We start from the raw sequence: 25,416 nt of genomic DNA on the forward strand, positions 1-25,416 counted from the left end.
GTTCGGCCCTTTCAAGCCATACGGGTTCGGACTCTGTCCATTTTGGCATGAACGAGTGAGCTTGGCTGAGGGCACTCATTCCCGCGGCAGGGGCGGGGGTGGCGTGCTGTCGTTCTAGCACCTGGAGCTCATGGGGCGTTTCTCTCTCTCTCCTGCTCTTGGGCAATTCTGTCTCTCTCTCTCTCCTCACGTTCTCTCTCCTCTCGTTGTTCTTGAGCGATTCGTTCCCTCTCCCTCTCTGCACGTTCTTTTTCCTTCTCCTGCTCTTGGGCAACTCGTTCTCTCTCTCTCTCCTCACGTTCTTTATCCTTCTCCTGCTCTTGGGCAATTCTTGCCCTCTCTCTCTCCTCACGTTCTCTTGCTCTCTCAGCCTTGGCATCGTCCACTCGCTCTTGAACCCATGCTCTCAGATCTTGCCCCGATAGTCCCATGTCCTTCCCAGCGGACATGTAGAATTTGAAATCCTCGTTTTGTTGGGCTCTGGTATTAGCCATCTTGGAATAATGGGTATAGGATATGTCTGAGAAGACTCAGGTTGTCTGAAAAGACTCAATTGCAGGAATCTGAAACACTCAATTGTTCAGACTGCAGGAGAATGGATCTGTCCGAATAAGACAGTTGATTAGTAAGTCTGGGGAGACTTTTTGTTAAAATTGGATGTGTCTGGGAAAGACGTGGTTGTTCTTGGCGAACGAAGTCTAATATGCGTCTCGGAAGACGTAGTTGGATTTTGTCACGCTCGGACTTGGCCGGCTGTAGCGTGAAGTTAAGGAGTTGTTCTAACGAACTAGAATGATCAGTCCCGTAGGGGCTTAGGTGTGTGTGAACTACACTGTATAATGTCTCAAAAGGACTTAATTTTGGGTTCCAAGAGGAATGAGAAATTCTCGCCACGTGCGGACGTAGAATTTTTGTATGAGTCTCTGAGGACTGGGGTTTGGAGAAATTCTCGCCACGTGCAATGACGAGAATTTTAGGAGTCTCTAAGGACTGGAATTTGGAGAAATTCTCGCCACGTACGACGAGAATTTTAGGAGTCTCGTAGAATTTTAGGAGTCTCTGAGGACTGGAATTTGGAGAAATTCTCGCCACGTGCGACGAGAATTTTAGGAGTCTCTGAGGACTGGAATTTGGAGAAATTCTCGCCACGTCATGACGTAGAATTTTAGGAGTCTCTGAGGACTGGAATTTGGAGAAATTCTCGCCACGTGCGACGTAGAATTTTAGGAGTCACTTAGGACTTGGAATTTGTGGAATTTGGAGGAATTCTCGCCACGTGCGACGTAGAATTTTAGGAGTCACTTAGGACTTGAATTACGATTCGTCCCTTAGGACTTAGAAATTACTAACGGGAAACCCAAAGAAAAATGTATGCTGGGAAATGAATGGGGAAAAAAAAAAAATGCTACACACGCGGGCATGGGCGGGGTGGGGATGCAGGTCGTTTGGCCAACACCGGAGGTATTTTTAGATTCTGGGTGAATGAACCCATATATTTATATACCGTCTGGGATTCCGGGGAATTTCCCAGTCGTCTGAGAGGATAACAGTACAACGGCCTAGTAATTTTCCCTATAAGCGGAGTTTAAATTTCGCTTTCCTAACACCTAACTCGAATTCTAACTACACTGAGAGAATTGTCAGCAATGCAAGCTGACTTCGTCGTGTCCCACGTGGGGATTTATTCGCGCCTAAATAACAGTTCGCTAATTCGAAATGCGAAGTAAAATTTATCACAGAGGAATTTCTTTCGCACTATTCCTCGAAGCAAGAATATGGCAAGGATCTTAACACAGAGGAATTTCGCACTATTCCTCGAAGCAAAGGATGTTTAGCACTGGTTATTTCCTAACTACCTATCCTGAAAGGCATGCATTAACGAATCTAATACGGCGGTTCTTTTCTCTCAGTGATTACATGCGTCCCTATTCTAATTCCTAGGAACAGTCACGATTGTAAAAAGGTTTTGCTAAGATTAACACATTACTTACGTGGAATTTCTGGATCTGTGTGCTGGTTTTACACATAAGGTTCGTAATTGTCTCGTACCCAGCTTAGCTTTGCTAATAGCTGATCTGGCAAGTTGCAAATGCAATAAAGCAACGCTAGGGGAACTGCAACTGCAAAACGAGATCTATGGCCAGGTCGCCATTTTTACGTTTTTCCGTGGTTTTAGTTTGAAATATGCTCTGTGAGACAGGTAGCAACAATTTAAGGTAATTTAGCCTTGTGATTCTGACTTCGTGGGTACGGGAAAACGTAAAAAAAAGAGGAAAACAAAGGAGAATTTCATATGAGCATAGGGCTCTTGTTACTGAGGGAAATATTACGTAAAACACGTGGGCAAATTTAAAGTAGTGTATTTACATAAATGATATCAGTACGGGAAAGAGGAACTCAAGTAGATTACTATCCTGAAGGAGATCCCTACTGGATTGAATGAAACTGGGGGATTCCAGACACAGTCCGAGAAGCTTCCACGAAACAGGATCCCTCTGAAATGAGAGATATGCACATTATACGCCAGTAATGAAAATAGACAAAAGAATAATGAATTCGAAGCTGCACTGAGGGTGCCAAAGGAGTAATAAAGAATTAATACTGCCGATGCAAGAGGCGCACGGACATTAGACAAGGGAGATTTCTGGCTTTCTCTTTAAGAAAATATTACGAGACAAAAGCGTGACTGAAATGGGGCTCTTCCAGGGCACTTTACCTTAGCAGATTTTCCGAGGGCGCGTAGAAGGCAGTCCGAGGGCGAGTTTCTTCCACGTGGTGAGATGCAAGGCTTCCGTAAAGGGGCAAGGCGATGGGGACTCCTCGAAACTCCAAGCAATGGCGTGTGGGCTCGAGGAATACGGTCGAAGGGCACGAGGAAAAGTATACTTTGGAAAGGGCCACGTGGTTAGGATGCAAGGGCATCGATGGGGCCAGGTGTTGGGGACGTCTTCATTCCATATCTTCCAGCCCGCGTGTGTGTGTCGACCTCGTGGGTTTCTGCTTTTATCCTCCTATGGGGCATGGGGTGCGCCCAACACAGATGCTTTGACTCATTGCACCTGCTGCCCGCAGGGGAGGTTTTGGCCTGTAGGAGAAACACCCAAGCCAGATTACTTTTGCCTCGAAGGAAAGATCTTTATCAAAAATGGGAGCGCCTTTAATCTTTTAACCCTTGTTTTTAAGTCGATAGACAGATGGTCTAACGATCGGCCGGCTGGCAGTAAATGAACAACCAACAACAACAAAGAAGGGGGAGGCAATTTGCTAGCGAATTCTTGCTAATCATATATATATATATATATATATATATATATATATATATATATATATATATATATATATATATATATATATATATATATATATATATATATATATATATACATACATACATACATACATACATACATACATACATACATACATACATACATACATACATACATACATACATACATACATACATACATATATATATATATATATATATATATATACACGCATACAGGCAGTCCTCGGTTTATGACGGGGGCTCCATTCTTATGCCGCGTTGTAAGCCGAAAAATCATAAAAAATCCTAAGAAAACCTTACTTTTAATGCTTTGGGTGCCCAGGCAGTCCTCGGTTATCGGCGATCCCCGTTTTACAGTGCTTGTGTATCGACAATGATAACAGGATTTTCGACACTGATTCCTGGTTATTGGTGCCGATCCTCAGTTATCGGCGCCGATAACTGAATAACAGCGGCATTAACCAAGGATTGGCACTATTATCACCGATTTTTGGTTGTCGGCGATTTTCAGCTATCATCATGCTGTCAGGAATGGAACCCCCACCGATAACCGAGAACTGCCAGTGTTGAAAACGATGTAAATTGCATTTTTATTGAGTTTTTTGTAAAAAAAAAAAAAACTCCGAATTTTGAATATTCTGCCGATTTGTAGCCATATTTCTTCCGTTGGATAAGTGTCGTAACCCCGGAACATGCTTCGTAAACTGGGAAATCATTTCTGATGAATATATTTGAAAGTGTCGTAACCTCAGAACATTGTAAGCCGGACCTGTTGTAACCCAGGGACTGCCTGTATATATATACTGTATATGTATACACACACACATTTACCATCCTACTTACAACTGAGCTTGGTTCTGACCGACTGGTTGTAAGTCAGAATGGATGTAAGTTGAACCTTAGAAAGTGGATATGGCATAATATCAAACCTTTGCTATATTAAGTACCTACATAGTACAGTACTGTAATGTACAGTCACGTTCAAAACTTACGATACTCTCAATCTAGATTTTCGGACAAATTGTCAACATAGAAAGCAACATCTGGCAACTACGGCATGGGGAGGGTGCCGCAGGCAGCATAGTTGCTGAGGAGTCACTGATTTAAAGGGACACGTTATCTTTCTAATTATCGTAGTGGCTTACTTGTGATTTCGGGCTCTATGTTTTTACTTGAGAAAAAGTTAAAAGTAAAAGCAAAATAACAAAAAGCAAAGCTTTGCATTATTAATTATGTATAGTTTCACTATTCAAGCTCTCATTTTGAATTAAATCACATTACTAGGCCTATTGGTCCTTGACATTTGTTTGTATTAAGTTGTTCATTGTAGGCTTAATGCCTACTTACCTTGCATATAATAAGTATTGATGCAAGTCTATTGTTATTTAACTGAATCATAAAGGATAAAAGGAATAGAAACAATAATTCACATAAAGATTTTAATGAATTATGAAACGTGAAATGCCCTAAGAAACTAAATATAAATTATATTTCATGCAATCACGCAAGAACACAACGGAAATATGAAGCATAAAAATAGTCTCTCTTTCTCACAGTTAACAACAGTTCGTCAAATAATTTAATTTTCCTACTGTGTCTTACACATTATGATAGTGAATAAAAAGTAATAGTAAATTTATATTCCTTTGGTATAATATGAATTAATATTCCTTTGGTATAAAAGTAAATAAATTTCCCTTTTTTATAAAGATGAAATAATACATTATTAACCTATGACATAAATATGAATAACAAAAAATTAGTCTAATATTTAGTATGACCTCCATCATTGTCAATCACAGCTCTTAGTCTATTTGGCATTGAATCTACTAACCTTTGACAATAATTATTCATCCCTCTTTTCGGTCTTAATGACTCCCACACAGATAGGCAGTGTTTGATCAGTGCAGGTTTGGTTTTTATTGTCCCAGTATCCCATTCCCTTACCATTTGTCCCCAAAGATTTTCTATCGGATTGAGGTCAGGAGATTTAGCTGGCCAGTCTATACGTATAACATTGTTCTGTTCAGCAAACCATTCGCTGACCACTTTCGAGTTATGAACAGAAGAGTTGTCCATTACAAGATAGACTGGCAAATGACCCGGTAGTAGAAGTTTCTCACTGATGGGATCAGGACTTCATCCAGAATTTCTACATATTGCTGTCCGGTTAAACGCTCGTCGATGGGAATCAGTTCCCTGGTCCACACGCAGCCATCCATCCCCATAATCCTGCAGAAATTCTTCCACTTCACGCGACGGTTGAATATTTTCTTTATTGAACCTAGAGATTGAGATACACAAAAAAAATGTTATCGCAAGTAAACGAAGAAAATATCAACGCTGAATATCACCAATAGTCTATTAATAAAAATGAGCAATAAGGAATTTACATTGATATTGAGATTGTTTTCTCACTCTCGATAGGTAATTCGTTAGAATTCCAATAGGCTTGAAATGTTATCCTTGAAAGCAAAAAGAAAAGTTATATTTTAAGGAGCTTGTTGGTATTTAATCAGTGTAGTAAGGAACGTTCATGTTACACATAGGCCTAAGCCCACATGAAAACTATTGGTATTAATTACTTACCTTGCAGTTATTTAATCAATATAGTAAAAAAAGTTCATGTTACACATAGGCCTAAGCCTACATGAAAACTATTGGTATTAATTACTTACCTTGTAGGTATTTAATCAGTGTAGTAAAGAAAGTTCATGATACACATAGGCCTAAGCCTACATGAAAACTATTGGTATTATTTACTTACCTTGTTTTATTAGGTCGCCAGCAGTGGAGTATACCATGATCGTCGCTAGCAAAAAGTCTTCTCATCACACCATATAACGTTATCCCAGAATCCTGACTCAAACGGTAGATACTGAAGAATATTAAAGCTACTCGTTGCTCTTGGTGATTTTGAGACAAGGAGGGTTTGATTGCCGGTCTGCGGTGATGAATTCCTTGGTTGTGTAATCTCCTTCTCACCGTAACATTAGAGATTTGAAGACCTAATTCCTGATTCACTTTCGCAGCAGTTGTTATAGGCTGTGAGATAGATAACTTTAGCAACGATCTGTTCATCCTGCTCTCTAGTAGTGCATCGGGGTCGACCTTTTCTAGGCTGATTCTGGAGGTTTCTTCTTCGTTGAACCGCTTGATCCACCTGAATACTGTTGTCCGACTGATATTTAATTTGCGGCTAATTTCTATGGGGAGGATATTATTTTTATGCAGTTCTATTATGACTCTCCGTGATAGCTAATGAGGTTTCTTGTCTTTTGGCTCCAGGATTTATTTGAAGTCGCCCAAGATGCTCCATCATCACAACGTGAAGTCGGGTCAGCGAGAAGTAGGCTAAATACTGAGCAGGGAGCACCACCACTGTGTCACGTGACAAGTTGCACATTGCTTTGGCGGCTTTTCAGGCGTGCCAACCTTTCGGAGTCAGGGGTGCGAATTTTCTCGTGCTGTTATTGTTTCGGGAGATTGCGTGTGGTTGCCAGCCCTGATGTTATCGTTCACATTTCAGAATGTTTCGTTTTATTTCGTGTATAATATCCAGAAAGGCAAACTTTTGAGTAGTGAAGATTTTTATTTTATTTTATATTATGTATAGTATTAATATATGTACTGTGTTGCTCTTATAATTCAAAATAAGTTTATAAAAAAATCAAAATAATTCTTTTCACTTGTGAACGATAATCAAAGTACACAGTATCGTCACTAATGAACGCGACTGTACAATCATTATTTAAATCTTTTTACTGTAATATACTTCTGCTGATATATTTTAATCATTTCTGTACGTAATTTATATTATGTTTGGGTAGGCATTGAGTTACAACAGGGTTCAGTTCTTGCATGCATGTCGGAAGTCAATTTTAACGTGAATTGGTTTGCAATTCAGTCTACAGTATAGTTAATACTGTATGATGCTGCTGATAGGGCAGGGTAACTCAAAATGATGCTGCCTGAGTGATGAGAGAGCTCTCCCAAGATGGCACGTTGCCGAGTAACCAGTGGTCAACTGTTAGGCTACGTTCACAGAGCGTTTTTAACCACGGCGGCCACCGCTCGTTTAACGCTGTAATCGTTCACACGAAGTGTTTTTAAAAGCGGCGGCCACCGCGCGGTAATGGTTCTTTATATATATGTATGTGTATGTATATATATATATATATATATATAACAGTATACAGGCAGTCCCCGGTTTCGACGGTTCCGCCACGACGTTCGAGGTTACGACGCTTTTCAAATATATTCATCAGAAATTATTTCCGCTTACGACGCATGTTCGGGTTACGACGTCGTCAGACGCCGATCCGACGGAAGAAATATGGCCCCAAAACGGCAGAATAATCATAATTTGAAGGTTTTTTTGATGTAAAACTCAATAATAATGCAGTTTACATCGTTTTCAATGCACCCAGAGCATTAAAAGTAAGGTTTTCTTATGATTTTTGACGATTTTCGACGATTTTCCGCTTACGACGATTTTTCGGTTACGACGCGAAGAACGGAACCCCGTCTTAAACTAGGGGATCAGCTTGTATATATATATATATATATATATATATATATATATATATATATATATATATATATATATATATATATCTTTTTTTTGTGACATCCAGTGTCAGAATGATCTCTCTCCATAGTTAACAGTTTGACAGCGATGCAATAGTGTGTGTGACTGTGATCACGGGGACCCAGGGGTGGTGGCCAGGGTTGCTATGTTAATGCACAATGTCTTTTCTCATTGGCTGACACACAGCCAGTGATGGCACCTGCTGTCTTCAAAAAGCGCGGTTAACCGCTGTGTGTGAATGATGTCATTAACTTGTATGTATCTCGACACGCCAGGCAATCGCGCGTTGGCGAGGGGAATCTCGCTACCATGGCGTGTTGGAAACTGCCACGATACGCCGCGGTTACATGTGAACGATTCCATAAGCTAGCATTGAACAGTCAACCGTTCGTATCTCACCGCTCGGTTAAAAACGCCCTGTGAACGTAGCCTTATACAGCATGTACTCTTATGCAGTAGCCCACCCAGCCATGCTGCCACAAGTATGGTTGTAAGTGGAAGTGGTCATATGTCAAACAGGTTGTAAGTTGGATGGTACTTATATGTATATACACAGTACAGTATATATATATATATATTATTGTTTTTACCATGTTTTTAATGAAACTCACAAATTAAAACTTTACTAATACTTTAATAGTACACATTTCTGCTTAGTAATAAACTCCATTAATACTTCAATAGTAAACATTTCTGCCAGCTAAACTTGTGTATGAAATTAACATATAATTTGTAAATGAATCTCAAACATCAGAGAAATTTAGTGTCTTTCCTTTTTTTTGGAATTGCAATAGAAAATGGTGCTTAGGGAACTTACACTATAAGAGAAAATGATAATCTCATAAACGAAAAGTGCACTTATTATTTGAAATAAGTCCAATTAGTTGGCAGAACATGTAGACCCTTGTAAGATTCATTTTTTTGTTACTTTTATCTTTTAATACAGGGATTCCCTCTCTTGAATTTTTCTCAGAGTGAATACATAGCAGAATGTGACGAGCGCAGAGCCTTTATCTCAGGTTTCACAGGGTCAGCTGGAACAGCAGTTGTGACAGACTCTACTGCTGCTCTTTGGACTGATGGTCGATATTATTTGCAAGCAAGACAGGAGATGGATGATAATTGGATCCTCATGAAGCAAGGTTTGCTTTTCATGCTTTCAGCAATATTTGATATTTGTCATGTTTGTTTGAACATTATAAATGAACCTTTATTAAAATTTTATTGACACATATCTCATGGACATGAAAGATTTGTTATGTTAAAGTTCTCTCCTTTTTTATGGCATTTATTATGTTTTCTACCATATGGTAGTGTTGTGTTCAAAGCTTAGTCTTGATCTAATGAAAAATTGTTTGCACTTGAAATCACTATTGGATTTTGTATTTTGACTGTTTATTCAGGAGTTCACTTTGTTTATTCAGGAATTCCTAGCACCCTTACTGAAGCCAAGTGGCTCAGCAAGACTTTAAATGTTGGTTCAGTTGTTGGGGTCGATCCATATCTTGTGGAATCAGAATGGTGGCGAGACCTTGCAAAGGAACTACAAGGAGCTGGGCAGACATTGATTCCAGTATCAAAGAATCTAATTGATATCATATGGGAAGACCGTCCAAAGCGACCTATCAAGCCAGTAGTTCCCTTGGAGGTGAGTAAACTTTGTTGTTGTGTCAGCATCTTTTAATTTCTCAATCTTTTTACCTATAACTGCAGCTAATTAGCTGTATAATAAGTAAATGTGAATGCCCAAAGAAAAGTCCTCTATTGCAGTTATGAGCAGAAACTGAGGCATAAATTAAGAAAGTCCTAGGTTTCAAACTAATTCAATGTGGAAACAGAGCATTGTAATCGAACAGATTCTCCAGAGAGTTATATTGTTGCATGGAAATCAAAGGAATTTAGGCTAACCCAGAGGAAATTGAAGGAATGGGTAACTGAAAAAATTTTGTATATAGATTTGTAGAAATTGCAGAAAAAATAGTTTGTAGAGACTTCTGATGCCTTTGCGCATTGAAATAGTCAAAGTACAGTATACATATTGACCGCTATGGTAAAAGCCAGGTTTTTTGCAGCTAAGCTCTGCCCACTGCACACCAGTGATTGGCTAGCTCTTGAAAGGGGAATGTCGTCACACTAATTAACAGTCCGTTGATTTGACTCCTTTCAGTAATGTTGAGCTCCCTGCATGAATGTGACACCACAGATCTGAGTTCCTGGAGTTGTGCAGTCTGCAATTGATGTTGCTTATAAAAGATAATACTAAGTTATATAATGTCATTATGAAGATCTTGGGTGTTTCTGTCTGTATCTTTTTTTTTTTTTGATGTGTAGCCTAAATACACAAGCATCATTCTTTTTTTTAATTGGTGTTGGCCTACATAAGCAATACTGCATGTCAAGTGTTAATATCATTGTGAGATTAGGCCTACATATCAAGCTCTATAAATATGTTGAAACAATGACAGGGCATAGGGCTACACATCAATTTCTTATATTTTGAGGCAGTGAGAGGGCATAGGCCTACATGTTAACTTTATATATTTTGAGGCAATGAAAGGGCATAGGCCTATGTGTTAATTTCTTATATTTTGAGGCAATGGCAGTGCATAGGCCTACATGTCAATTTCTTATATTTTGAGACACTGACAGCACATAGGCCTACACATCAATTTCTCATATTTTGAAACAATGACAAGGCATAGGCCTACACGTCAGTTTTTTCATCGTAAATAGTTTTCTACCGGTATCTGTTGGAAATAGAGTAGCTTTCAATTATAATATAGTAGCTCCAACCCCACAATATATATTGTACTGTATGTGCATACGGTGAAATGTACATGTATAAGCATGTGCATATACATGTGTGTGTGTCAGTGGCCATAGTAAATGTAACGCCACTTATACAACAGAGAATAAAATTAAAATTTGTGCACATGCAGCCGATGGCACACACAGACCAATGATAGGTCTCTCTCAGCCTTACACACAACTATTGAACTGCTCTCAGTGAATTATATGGAAAATATATTTACAAAAGGGATAACAAATTATATTACTCTGATTAGTAAATATAAGGCTGCTGTAGCATTTCTATGGAAATGAAGGCTGTGGTAGGAAGGCATCATAAGATACTTAATGAAATAAGATAAAAATAAATGATAGCCAAAAAAGTAATGTTCGAGGTGATCCAAACCAGTCTGCGAGTAGCCCATGAATCATTTGATTCCGGGGGCCATTCTTGTAGATTGCCCTGTTGAACAAAAGATTCATAAGAGTCAGTAAATTCTCTCTCTCTCTCTCTCTCTTGTTAGGAGAATATTCTGGCATAGACTATATTTATAAAGATCTTAATAACTTTTAATTAGAACAAATGACTAAATTTTAATTAACAATAATACAGCAGGCAGATAATTCTTTACACTAGTATTTTATGAATAGTCTTTATTTATTCTGCAATGTTAGGTTATCACACAAAAAATTTAAGACACTAAAGCACCATAACAGCAACAACAAAAATAAGAATAACCACAACAAGAACCACAATAAAATGGCTGATTGTAAGATAGGCCTATAATCCAAATGTCATAAGCTGTGTAAACCGACACAAAGACATAGGATATTATAGGTCTACGTCATTTTTTATGATTCTGTTTTTTCAAAAGGTGATAATGCCCTTAAGAAAATTCTCAGCAAATTGTATCCAATATGACTTGTATAGCCTATCATACTGTAACTTTAAGTTGAACATAAGTGTGTATTTTGGTTTTGTAGAATGCAGTCACTGCTTGTCATCCCCCTGAATGTGTAAACGATTGCAATGAAATTGATTTTATGACTATTAAAATGCAGTAAAATTTTTAAAAATCAATATGAAATACCAATCTGCAAAGCTCTGACGTAGTCTTTGTGTTTAAATTTAAAATGGTGAATGCACTTGACAGTGTCAAACGGTAATTATTGTTGTCCCGTAATTCAGGTGTGCTGACTTGAATGCAGACATTCCCTGTGTTGCCTCTGTGGTCAGGTGAACCTCATTTATGAAAAACATAATTGCAGTAGAACACTCCTGTCTTCATTCATGTTTTCCAATTTTTTTTTTTTACACATTTTTAGGAAGATGCGTATTATGATTTTATTTCAGGATAATTTAACGTTTCCTTTTGATAATTAAAAGAACTTATTTTAGTTTGGTAAAACAACCATTGCTAAATCAATAAAGTTGAAAAGAACCACAGATTAACCAACTTTTCAAAACCATTGCTACCCAATCAGCTTCAAAGAATTTTAGTGATGTAAGCAGTGGATTTTGCCATAGCCCTTACCCAGTTGATTAGCTTTATTGTCTTACAGAGTACTTGTCCTTGTGTAATTTTGTGTTGGGTTATTATGTATGGTTATATACTCTGAGGTAAGCCTGACTTACAGGTAGAGATTTATGATGAAGTACATTTAAAATCTGTAACAACCAGCCACTCTCTCTCCCCTCTCATCTCTCTCTCTCTCTCTCTCTCTCTCTCTCTCTCTCTCTCTCTCTCTCTCTCTCTCCATACACACACACTGATTGATTGTATGTCAAGTACAGAGGAAGAGAGACACCAGCATTGCAATTTTTAATTATTATTTTTGGTAAATAGGGTCAGTAGACTGCTGAGGTGAAATGCTTAGCACCATTTGTGTGGCCTAAGCATTAAGTATGTAATGGTTATGATAAAATTCATTCATAATTTAGTTGTTGTATTTATAAAGCAGCAATGGTTCACAGTGAAGTTTGTGAGATTATTATGTTATTACTTTCCCTGAAACACACCATACAGTTCTGACACATGTATTTTTCAATGTGTGTTTTGTCTGTGAAGTGTTTCACTTTTAATATTTCTAGAAATTTCTCGGATTTTCTTGAGTTTCTAAGTCAGTGAGTTAACGAATTTAATGTTTCATATCTTGGAACACCTACAGTATACAATTATTCAAATGTCTGGTCAGTTAAATAAATTGACCTACAATACTGTAATTTTACAAAGACTACCAATTTTATGAAATTTGAGTTTACATTATTGTACAACTAGCATTTCTGATTATATTGATATGCCCTTTGTGTTTTCAACAAGATAATCATTTTATTTTAGGTTAAATATACTGGTAGGAGTGTTGCAGAAAAGCTTCAAGAACTTAGATGTAAACTCATAGAAGAAAATGCTGCCATGATTATTATCACAGCACTTGATGAAGTTGCATGTAAGTTTGCTGCTGATGGGAGTAGATTCAGCATTTATTTTCAGTATTAAGTAGTTTTAATAAATAAATTTATCCATTACAGTAATTATCATTATTTGTTCCCACAGAAGTGCAAACTGTTTCCTCTTATGTAGGATTATCTTTCACTTTGAGCTGGAACTGGTTGTTGAAACTTGGTAACAAGGTGTTTAACCAGGTGGAGATGGGGATTAGTGAGGGAGTATCTTAATCTCTCCAACTGTTGCACTCAATCTTCTTTTACCTCAGTAGTAAACAGGTGTGCCGTGCTCTTCTGTTCTGCCTGCTAGTTCAGAGTTAGGATTGTGTGGATGAGTATTTGCTCATTTCCTTAATTTGTGGATTGATCATATCTTTTTATTACCTTTTGCTTTCCATCCACATGGAGAAAAAACATGAGCAACATTGTTATGAGGGACATGGCCAAACTTTTGGGTGGTTCATGTCTTCCTTAATGACTGATCCTCTCTCTGAATTGGTTTGGGAAGAGAAGGAAAAAGAATACAAGGCATTTGCCAACTTTGTTGGGGGGAAAATACTCCTCCATGGGTGCCTCAGACTCCTTGTAGTTCCCTCCTATCTATCATCCATTGTTCTTCTTCATGTAAGTGTTACTCCTTTTGGGAGGGGTATTGTTAGGCCTAAGAAACTTGACCCCAACCTTTCACTTTAGATTGTAGCAGCCTCTGAGGCAGGTGCTCCATCAGTAGGTGTGTTGCCCCCTAACTCTTCTGATGATACTGATGTTCTAGGTACCTGTGAGGCTTCATCATCATTGGAGTACCAGGGAAGATTTGGTCTACCTTGAATATTATAGGTAGTCCCTCTTTTGTGGCTTTCCTTTATAACCTGGCAGAGGAGAGGGCCTTAACACCTGACCCTTTTTCGGAGTTAGTTCCTGATGGGTCTGCAGCTCTCAGCTGTGTTGGTTGGTGCAAAGGAAGGGGGTCTTCCTGTTGCAGTAATCCTTCCAGTAATGGCCACTCCTGTGGGTACAACTTCATCTATGGTTCCTGCTTCAACTAGCTCTCTGGAGAGTAGGCGAGTAAGACCAGCATGGGGAAGGGGAGGAAGCACCAGTAGCATTCTCCCTTTTTGTCTTTTTCTAGTTTGACGTCATTAAACACTTATACCCACATATGTGGAAGAAGGCGAAGTTTAAGACTTCACGTAAGAAGTCTGGAAGGGCTTCTTCCATGCATTCTTCCTGCTTGGTGATTGGCTTATCTCAGGTAGAGCTGATACTGTGGTGCCAACTTGCTTAAGACTCAAGGTCTGCTTCCATCTTGTCCCATTGTGAGCTCTAAGGTTCTCACTGGGACAGATCTGCGCATCTCACTTTCTCTGCCCTACCACAATCAGAGGGTTGTGGGAAGACAGGTGCACAGGATGACCCTTCTTCCTGCGACTCTTTGAGGTCTTACAGAGGGGTTTGCGCAGCCTGCTGACTTATCATGGGCACAGTTTATGGACTGGATTTGCTCTGACAACAAGGGAGGTTCTCTTTCTTGGTCTTCTTCAGGAAGCTGTAGGAGAGAACGAGCAGCATTCCCATGCTTGAGGCATTTACACCCTGTGGAGCATGCGTCATCTGAGCACTCCTACTCCAGTGAGAGGTCTGTGATCTATTCTGCCTTTTCTGTGCACAGTTTGCTGTGGTGTGAGAGGTTATTCTTTTCTCCCGTCTTCTGGCTTGGTGGCTACTGGGCCTCAAAGCAGAGGGACTGCAGCGTCCAAGTCAAAATGTGTTTTGACAGTGACTTCACTGTGTCTCCTATGTATTATCAGGTTAGAGGCTTGTCTAGTTTGGTATGGGACCAGGGACACCCTGGGTAGCAGAATTTTGGTGATTCTTTCTCTGGCTGAAGTAGAAGCAGCTCATATCCCAGGGTATCTGATGGGATGGGATAGTTCTGCTATTCTGGAACCCTTGCTGGCTGAGTTAGAGCAGTACCTAACAGATATTATTTTGCTCATCCATAAGCAAAATAACCTTTGGGAGTCAACTGCTGCTTCTTGCTGGCTGCAAGTCTCATCTGTGGAGTTGATCTTCAGGAATACTACAGAGGCATGGCCCTCAGTCTGGTTGCCATGGCCACAGTTAGTGCATGGTGTTTTGGAGGAGATGAATGCTCTGATAAGCAGGTTGGGAAGTTCCCTTGCCTTCAGCAGGTCTTGCAAACATTTTCCCCCTGCCACTTTTATGCCACAGGAAGTATTAAATGCTGGAGGATGTGGTGCTGGATCCATCTGTGTGCAGGCTGAATAATGACCTATTGGGAAGGCTATATCAGGAAGGTGTTATGTCTACTGCAGCAGAGATGGCTGTGTTGGAGACCATCGGGTAGCTTTAAGTTGGGTTAAATGCTTTAACAGTCTACATTATGTCAAACATTTTGTTTAGGAGGAAAAAGGTAGTTTTCAGGAGGTTCTTGGTCTGTATGACCTTCTTGGCAACCAGAGTGCCATCCAGTGGAGGGGAGACATCATTGACTCTCTTTTCTTGAGGCAAGTTTCACATGAGAGTAGCTTCTCACTTTGGAACAGGTTGGTACTGGGCTCTTTGCTGCTCTCCCAAAATTAGTGTGGAGGCAGCGGTGGTTTGGAGAGTCTCAGAGTCCTGAGATTCTGTCGTTACCTGTGCTGCCTGTAAGCCTTCTGGTTCAGTGAAACCTCTGGGTGGGTTTGGCAAAGCCCTGCACATTTGTGATCTTAAAGAAGCCTGCTCTTCAGAAACCCAGACAAGTAGTTCAGGCTTCTTATAAGAAGGATGGAGAGTCTTCTCTGCTCTTTCATCCTCCCTGCTCTAGCAGTTCCAAGAATGAAGGAAAGGGGAAGAAGGAAGGAGGATATGCTGAGGATGGTGATCCCCCTCCTGCTGCTTCAAATGTGGGGTTGCCTTCCTGCCATTGGGCCATGTGGAAGGAGCAGGGAGTGGAGCCTTTGGGCTGCAGTGGTCCTTATGAACAGTTACAGGTTTCTATTCAAAGATGTTCATCCCAACCATCTCAGAGATACCACACAGGTTCTGCTTGTATCCTCCAGAGTCGCAGATGTCTCCTGCCCTGTCCACAGAGGTGGATGTGATGGTGGTGAAGGGCACCATAGAAGTTGTAGAGCGCTGGTCTATGTGTTTTCTAGTCATATTTTCCGGGTGGAAAAGGTGACTGGGGTTGGAGACTGATGACCAACCTCTTTCTTCTGAATGGGTTTGCGGTACAGACTTCGTTCAAGATAGAAACAGTGTGGACTGTGTTTCTATTCTAATCTATTTTATTTGTGGACTGTGTTGGAATCCATCTGAAAGGGAGACTTCATGCTCTTGATAGATCTGAAAGGATACGTACTTTAAAGTGCCAATTTACAATAGCTCTTTGAAGTACCTCTGCTTTGTCTGTGGCAGGACCATCTACCAGTTCAAGGTGTTAAGCTTCATACTTGTGATGGCCTCTCAGGTGTTTACCCAGCTTAGGCTCATTCGAAGGGTATTCACTTGTTGCAGTACATGGATGATTGGTTAGTGCTGGTGTCCGCTGAGGCTTGAATTTTTCGGGACACAGATCACCTTCTTGCCCTCTGTCACAAGTATAGGGGTTGCGATCAACTGAAAGAAGACCGATTTCATTCCTAAGCAGCTGGCAAAATACCTGGGTATGTTTATAGAGCCTTTCTGGTAGACTTTCATATGGGCAAGCTCAGGGAGGCAGTAGTGCCGTTCCTGTCCCAGCAAGAACAATCAACTCAGCTTTGGCAGGTGGTCCTAGGTCATCAGTTGTCTTCAGAGAAACTTGTACCTCAGAACCCACTTGATTCACTTCAGTGGCAGCTGAAGCAAAAAAAAAAAAAAAAAAATTCTGTCATTGCTACATTGCTTCCATTATGTGAATACTGTTAAGTTTTTAAATTTTGTTTTTGCTTTTCTGTATTCTTTCAGACCTCTTGGGATTCTCCATCCTCACCTCTTCCTTTGAATTAGGAGGTAAAAGAGGACTTAGCATGGTGGATAGAGGACAGAAACCACTCAAAGGAGTTCTGTTTAACTTTTCTCCTCCAGAAATGCTTCTGTTTTCAGATGCATTGAGGGAGAAGTGGGCCACACACCTGAGGAGGTAGCTTTATTTTAGTGTGGCTGATGGACACACCTCATCTTCACATCATCCTTGGGATGCAGGTGTGTTTAGCATCACAAGCTTATGTTAACTAACAAGGGAGGGGGACTGTATAGGTTGGTGGTGCAAGTGGGTGGTTTGTCAAGGCAGAATCCTATTGAAGTTAGCACAGTCGTCATAGTCAGGTTGTCTGGTGTTAATGAAGAGTTGGTTTGAGTTTGGGGGTTTCCCGTGTTCAGTCTTTATGCGACCAAGTTGAAGAGAAAACTGAAGGTGTTCTCCGAGTCCGGACCTTGTCAGGGATGGAAGATGCATTTCAACCTCCCTGGGACATCCTGGACATGCATGCTTTTTCACCTTTTAGGCTTCTTCACAGTTTGATAAACAGTGTTTGTCACCCCCCTGTCTTCACATGACTCAGGTGGTTCCCCATTGGCCTCATGCCAAGTATTCCCTTAAGCTGCTTTCTCTCCAGGTCAAAGTGCTGATGAGAGAGCTGCCCAAGTGGGTCACCCTTTTGCGTCAGCTGTGCAATTACCAGCCCCATTATGCAGTACACTCCCTGGAGCTTCATGCATCTCCTGAGATAGAGAGAGAGAAAGAGAGAGAGAGAGAGGGGCTTTTTTCTGATGGAAGCAAGGGAGATGTCAGGGCACCTTTGATGTTCCTCAGTGGATGTGTACCAGGAAAATGGGCCATCTTCTGTGATAGGTGTTATTGAAGGGTTGTCTGTTTGGTTTGAATGTCTGTTCAGCATATCACAGACTTTCTCATCTACCTTTGCCAAGATAAGCTTCTTTCAGTTTCTGCAGTCAAAGGCTATCATTCAACTTTATCTCAGGTTCTCAGACTTGAGGGGGATAGACCTCTCATCTTTGGTGGAGTTATCTGTGCTAATGAGGAATTTCAAACAGTCGTGTCTCCCTTGGGAATATGAAATTCCCAAGTGGTGTGTGTCCCTGGCACTTCAGTCTTATCATGGCCCATTTCAAGCTGATTCCACATTGGAAGGAGGTGGGATCTTTGGACATAATCTATACCGAAACATTAAATAAGATTATGAATTTGATATAGAAAAGTTGCCAGCATTGAGATAATGCTTGTTGTTCCTTACCTGACAAGGGAGCACTGCAGATAGGTACTGCCTCTGGTCGGCGCTCCTCTTGTCCTGCAGCAAGCGTGGCTGTATAACCCAGAGTCGCTCCTGCATGAGTGGGAACTGTGTAGCGAGGGAAGTACACCCGTGGCTCGCAAACTTACAAAAGATTTCTTTGCCCTGGGCGTAGGACCACAACACTATTACCTACACCGGATTTAAAAACCATCCCCCACACTGATAAAGAACTGGCAGGCACTCCGGACACAGGGTGTCCCCTGGCTTCCCGAAACTCAACACCTTAATTCAAGGCGAAGAAAGCAAAGGGACAGAAGATTCCCTATGCTTCCTCTCCCAACACCATGCCAGCCACAGATAAAGGTCCTAACGTGGTGTAATTTTCGAAAATGGTCTCCTTGTCTTTGGGATAGTGAGTAGCGAACACAGACTTCACCTCCAGAAGGTTGATTGCAGGACACTCAAAAGAGACAAGTTATGTGTGAAAGCAAGAGAGGCTGCAATAACTCTAACTTCATGGGATTTCATTTTAAAAGTCTGTGAAACTTCTGGAACCTGGGAACAAGAATCAGTAATCAGATTCCTCAGAAAAAAGCACAGAGCGTTCTTGGAGAGAGGACGGGAAGGATTTTTTAACCGAACACCTCGAAGGACCCCTGATCTTTTCAGTCCTCTGAAGGTAGATCTCAGGGCTCTTATTGGACATAGAAGTCTCTCCTCTTTCTCAGGTCCAAGAATGTCAATTAAATTCTTGATGGAGAACAATCGGGGCCACAAGATAGAAGGGTCCTCGTTCTTGGCCAGGAATCCGTGAAAGGGAGCAAACTGTGAAAATCCAATTCTCTTGTCAATCACTTGGATCTCTTTAATATGCTTGGCCATAGCCAATGCTACCATTAAGAGGGTTTTTTTGGTTAGACCATTCATTTAATACTGTTTTCCTCTGAGCTTTGACCTTGGCAAACAGGATGTGGGAGTTACATAGTCTGTCTTGTCTTGTTCAGTGTTTGGAAGGGTTGGGGTCTCTCATTCTCCTTCATTCCTGAGTTTGTAGCAAAAACTTAGGATCAGTGCAGATGAGAGACTCGAGTTTCTCCATCCCCTGCCTTGGGAGATTTTGTAGACAGAGATCTGTGTGAGAGAAGGTGTTGTCTAGGAACACACTTTCTGGCTCATGAAAGCATGGGTGTGGATCTGTCCCTTGCTGTATTTAAAGAACTTTTGGTTTTACAGGTAATGAGAATAGGAGTCTGGCATAGACTGATTACCTTTACCTCTTTACCTGAGGGATGTCATCCTTAAGTCCCTGGATACTTTTTCCGTGTGATCAGTAGTGGTTGCCCAACAGCTTGGTTAGTCACCCTAGTTCCTTTTTGGACAAGGTCAGTACCGTATCCATTGTACCTATTGTGTGGTGTAAGTTTGGAGGTGTGTCAATGGAATAATAGAGTTCTCTTCTATCCATGCTTCGTCTTTTGAGAGCAGCATCTGGGCCAAAGTACACACTGGAGTTTGCCTAGATACTGGTGAGTATACTTCAGGCATCCTCTCCTTTTCAGTGGCTGGGAGGCTTGGCACTCATTTTCTCTCTTGTACCAAAAGGGAGGGTGACAGTAGAGTTTAGTCTTGAACTTATTGCTTGGTAATAGCCAGAACTAAACTGCTTTTTTGCCTGAAGTCCCTTACAAGAGACATTATGGTTCTTCAGATTCCTACCTTACTTGAGTACCTCCTTGTTTTATGTGGGGTATTCAGGCCGAGGACCCGACTACTTTGGCCCACCATTTTATCAGACTGACAGGAGGTTACAGGAGTTAAGACATCCCCTGCTTGCAGGGCAACTTGGAGCATGGCAATTCCATGGTGGCTCTCAACTCCAGTCAGTTGTGGGGTCTGATCTCATCCCTAAAAAGTAAGGCTGTTATATGAAAGGCAGTGGTTTGTATTCTTATTGGAACATTTAGCAAATTTTAAAAGTACAGTAATTTATATTTTTCCAAGGTATGCAAACCAGAGCCTTTTTTATACTTTACCCCCTTAGCTGCCCCACTTCGCCCCTCAGCTGAAGGTAAAGTGAGTGGGACAGTCATTGAGTGACGGATAATCCCAAGTCTCCCCCACCATCTTCACCAGTTAACCACCTAGTTAACTACTTTGTTACTAAGTTTTCAACAACCAATTTCCAGCTTGCACTGAAAGGTCTTCATGTATGCAAGGCTCAGTAGGCATTACTTATGGTTCTTTGCAGCATCATTTTGGCCCTTAGCTGCAACCACTTTTGTTCCTTTTACTCTACCTCCATTCATATTCTTTCTTCCATCTTACTTTTCACCCTCTCCTAACAATAGTGTCATAGTGCAACTGTGAGGTTTTGCTCTTGTTACACCTTTGTAACTTTTCTCTCAATTTTCATTTCAGCGCTGAATGACTTATGGGTCCTAGCGCTTGGCCTTTGGCCTAAATTGTATATTTCATTCATACCATATATACTCACATAATGCGCAATCTTGCATATCGTGTGACCCCCAAATTTTCACCCTTAAAAAATTATTTTATCATGTATCTTGCGTATCATGTGATTTCCTTTTTTGAGAGACCAAATTACTACAGACTAACTTCTTTTCCTCCAGCATTTTGTAACTTCTTTTCCTCCATCATTTCGTCTGTGCCATCTTCTAGTTAAATAAGTTAAAAAAGTAAAAGAGAATAACAAAAGTGTCATTAGTAACGCTACACTCGTTGTTTTGCTTGCGTTTCAACCATCATATGATAGTAAAAAATTATCGTAGTCATGTTACAAATGATGTTAAGCAGAATAGGACTGATATAGTTTTACACTATACCCTTATTCCGTATGGAGGATAGATTGGTAATGAGATATACTGCTAAATTTAAGCTGCAAGTTGTAGCTGAAGCTGAGAAAACAATGTTTAACCTGCTAATGACTATAAATTATTGTGCATAGGCAACATGGATGAAACTCCTGTAAACTTCGATATGCCATCAAACTCAACCATAAATAACATTGGAGAGAAAAGTATTTTAATTAAAAGTACTGGTCATGAAAGAACACATTTTACTGATGTTGTCACGCTGATAAAAGAATAGATAAAGCTCTTATTATGATGAATTCAAGTGAAAATAGCAAATGAAATCTGTTGATTTTTTTACACAAAAAACATGTCCCTAATGCCATCTATTAACCAAAAAGATAACTAAATTTAGTTCACAATGAGACATAGGCAAGTCATATTTCAACTTGACACTTCATGTAAAGGAAAATAACCTTGTTCCATATAAATAGAGTATCTGGAGATTCATTTGCGCTAACCAGAAGCAAGAAAATCGTTCTCAGTTGAGTTAAATTCGGAGAAGTACTGTAAACTTGACTCGTAGTCACCTCAGCTGACTTCCAAACCAAAACATTGATCGCTATGTTTGTATTTTATAATACAATAGTAACATGAGAATACTTACAATATGATTGGATACAGTGAAATAAAGCATAATTTTTTAAAAGTTCCATGGAAAAGATGCATATTCGTTATGTTTGTATTTTATAATACGATACTAATACAGTTTGTGAATATTACTTATGTTAATTTTATATCTCATGCATGATGCGACCCCCTTAAAATTAGTTTCAAAATTAGGCCTTCAAAAGTCGCATGATACACAAGTATATAAGGCATATACAAGGCTCTGGTTTGCCTACCAAGAAAAAATACAAATTAATTTTAGAAATTTGTTTATTTGTATACAGTTGCTTTCTTATATCAGTATAGGTTCACAATCCCTTATCCAAAATCCCTCAGGGCAAGCTTGTGTTTCAGTGTTTGGATTTTTTCAGATTTCAGAACTGAAGGTTGCTCCTAAATATGCAAGCATATTTCATTTCCAACAATAACGATCTGTAAAACTAAAAAATACACAGCATCAAATAGAACCGCATTTTGCATATACAGTCACGTATCATTGATCTTAAAATGTTATCCCAAAAAAACATGATTTTGTTATATATATCTTGTACTGTATCTTAAAATTTTATCCAAACAACATTATTTTAAGTATGTAATTTACCCAGTAGTTACAGTGCTATTGTTTCAAAACCGAATGACAACTAGAATTCAAAATTTGCGCCAGCAAAAACAAAAAAACAATATGGTGGCTAGCAGATAACCCCTCTACCCACTGGTGGAGGAGTGAAGAACTACCTTAACACATAACTTCAGTCATTTCTGCCGGCTTGTGCTGTACACACCTGCTTGCAACAGCTGCTAGAATTCAGGAATATTCTGTTATTAGAATTTGGTGATGTAATTAGTGTTTTGTCTTCAGTATTTAGTTAGGGTAAACAGTTACATCATTTCTAGTTTGTGTTATTTTAGCTACCCTTTTTTCTTTGCAGTATGTCAGACTCGAGCTCAGGTAAGAACAGGGCAGTTAGAGTTTGCAGCAAAGGGTGCAAAAGTAAGTTAGCTAAAGAGATTTATGATGCACATACTGTTTGCGCAGCTTGTAGAGGTCAGGACTGTAACCCCGGATTTGACGTGATGAATGTAGAGATTGGGATGAAGGGAAGTGGAAGATTTATTCAAGTAAGATGAAAAAGTTAGATTCTGATAGGAAGTGGAAAGCTGCAGTTAGAGCTCTCTCTAAGGAAGTAAATAATCAGGATCATTAACTTTCTATTCCTCCCATTAACACCCCTCCTGTTAATCAACCTGTTCCTTCACCTGGTTTCCGTTCACCTGAACTCGATGCCGTGACCAGCCTCGAAGCCTGTATGAACGTGAAATTTTCATTAATGCTTCAAGTGGTTGAGAAGTTGGGATCCTCTGTAAAATCCTTGGAGGATAAAGTGACGACTGTTAGTGTTAGTGAAGTGGAGGAGGTGGCTACTCGGCCCGCTCGTGCTCTTAGGCAAAGGTCCCTGCTAGACTCCCCATCCCCTGGGAGGAAGCATACTGGAGGCCCAAGGGAGGCGAGCTGGGTCTGCTCCCGGGTAGTCGCCCCCTCAGGCAGATCTGATGTCGACTCCCAGACCGCTAAGGAGCGCCATTGGAAAGGCGTCTCCAGAGAGGAGTTTGCGAACCTATCAAGTTCGGGAGAGTCTTCGCCCAGGAGCCAATGGTCTTCTTCAGGCAAGTCTTGCCCGCTTAAAAGGTCTCGCGGTGTCTCGCCTGAGGCAGTACCTAAGAAGCGAACACTTGTTCATGCTTCTCCTTCGCCAGTGTAGTTGATGGGAGGCTTCGGAGGTTTTTTCACCTTTCTGAGACGGTGAGGGAGTACTGGAGTTGGCTCCAAGGCACCAATTAACTTCTGCTAAGAAGAGTAAGAGGATTTCGCTTGATGTGGAGGTGCAAAAGCAGTCATTTCGACTGGATGATAAAGAGGAGGTAGTGCATGAGCGCCAGTATTGAGAGAAGTGCATTCTTGCGCCTGAAGCTTCGATTCGTTCGTTGGCACCAACTCGCCTCTCATCTGCCAGACGCTCGGGTTCTCCAACACGTATTTCCGAGCAGGAAGTTCAGGACCTTTCGGCATTTTCCATTCAAGCAAAGTTGGATAAGCTTTTGGGTTTTGTGCAACCCACTCAGACAAGACTCATTCTCTGGTAGTTGTTTCCCCTACACATTCGGACGAGGAAGCAGACGAAGAAGGTGATGAGGAAATAGAACAGGAGACACAATTCCACCGCATACAAGAAGCTTTTGAAATTCTTTGTTGAGAGTTTTTTGGATTCGTTCACTCATGTAGCGCCTTGCTCTCCGGACTCTTCTCTCTCGAGGGATTGGAAGAAGAGTGCTCCGCAACTTACGAAGATTGTTTTGTCTTTTTTCGGCACGGAAAGCACCAAAAGGATCGATGTATGGCTCCTTAAGAAAAGGGAGCAGGACAAGATTATCTTCTGTTTTCCTCCTTCCAGACTGACGTCTTGGAGACAGCTCTGCTACGAGAGAGGGGAATCCTTCTCTTTGGGAGTTTCTGCCTCCTCCCAGGGAGACTTCTTGGGGCTTATCGACGCTTCGAGATATTCAGCTTTTAATTCGGTGAAGGCTATGTTTTCTATGCTCGAACTGGATCACCTGTTGAAGCACATCTTTCATATTTTTGAGGTGGTCAGTTTTTTGGAGTGGTCCATTGGAGCGTTGGGCCACAAGATTTCTGCATGTTCTTCTTTGGATGAGGAGACATTTACGGATGTATCGGAAGTCCTTAACATTTTAGATCAACGAGTTATCGACACTGCTTCGGGACTGACTGCTATATTTTCTTTAGGCGTCCTTAAGAAGAGAGAATTATGGTGTTCTTTCCTTATGAAGGGAGTGTCAAGAATTCAGAGGTTGGCCTTGTTGTTTGCACCTCTTAATAAGAAGAACCTGTTTCCAGAGGGGCTGTTAGTGGAGATTTCTTTGGCTCTTCAGAAGAAATCTACGCAGGATTTACTGGCTCAATCCTCCAAAAGACCAAGAGAGACTTCTGTTGCTTCGCCAGTTATACGTCTGACTTCGTCTTCTTGTGCGTCTTCATCTTCGCGTGGAGTGCCCTTTCGAGGTAGAGGAGGTTCTAGAGGATTGGCAAATTCTAGAGGAAGAACAAGGGTCCCTCTTAGATCAGTTAAGAAAGTTCCCCAGTCCGCCAACAAGAAGTGAGAAGCACATCCTCTGTGCACTGGTGGGAGCAAGACTTCTACTGTTTTGGAGGTGTTGGAGAGAGATAGAAGCAGAGAGCTGGGTTGTGGAGACTCTGAGAAGGGGCTACTGTATTCCTTTTGTGGTTCAGCCCCCCCTTTTGCAGGTACTGATAGCTTTGACGGCTTATTTAGGTGATTCAAAGAATTCCATGGTGCTTTCCGAAGAGGTCTCGGCCTTGTTAGACAAGAAAGCTGTAGAAGCAGTGGAAGATCAGAGCTCTCCGGGCTTCTACAATCGCCTGTTTTTAGTTCCCAAAGCTTTGGGGGGGTTGGAGACCCGTGTTGGATGTCAGTGCGGTAAACAAGTTTGTAGAACGGACAAAATTCTGCATGGAGACCAACAACACAGTTCTATCATCC

General features: G+C 40.7%; 1 protein-coding gene across 7 annotated transcripts in view; it reads left to right on the top strand.

The window, feature by feature from the left end:
- Positions 1-25,416, top strand: part of LOC136843616 (xaa-Pro aminopeptidase 1-like) — a 169,047-nt gene that overhangs the window by 48,846 nt on the left and 94,785 nt on the right. For 4 of the 7 annotated variants that reach the window (XM_067112149.1, XM_067112152.1, XM_067112150.1 and 1 more), the window contains exons 3-5: positions 8,830-9,025; positions 9,308-9,531; positions 13,010-13,118. In XM_067112149.1, coding sequence (XP_066968250.1) covers positions 8,830-9,025; positions 9,308-9,531; positions 13,010-13,118 — 529 coding nt within the window. The remainder of the gene's footprint in view (positions 1-8,829; positions 9,026-9,307; positions 9,532-13,009; positions 13,119-25,416) is intronic. The other 3 variants (XM_067112153.1, XM_067112154.1, XM_067112155.1) reach the window with 1 other exon arrangement.

Source organism: Macrobrachium rosenbergii, chromosome 12, assembly GCF_040412425.1.
Source record: "Macrobrachium rosenbergii isolate ZJJX-2024 chromosome 12, ASM4041242v1, whole genome shotgun sequence".
Classification (NCBI taxonomy): Eukaryota; Metazoa; Arthropoda; class Malacostraca; order Decapoda; family Palaemonidae; genus Macrobrachium; species Macrobrachium rosenbergii.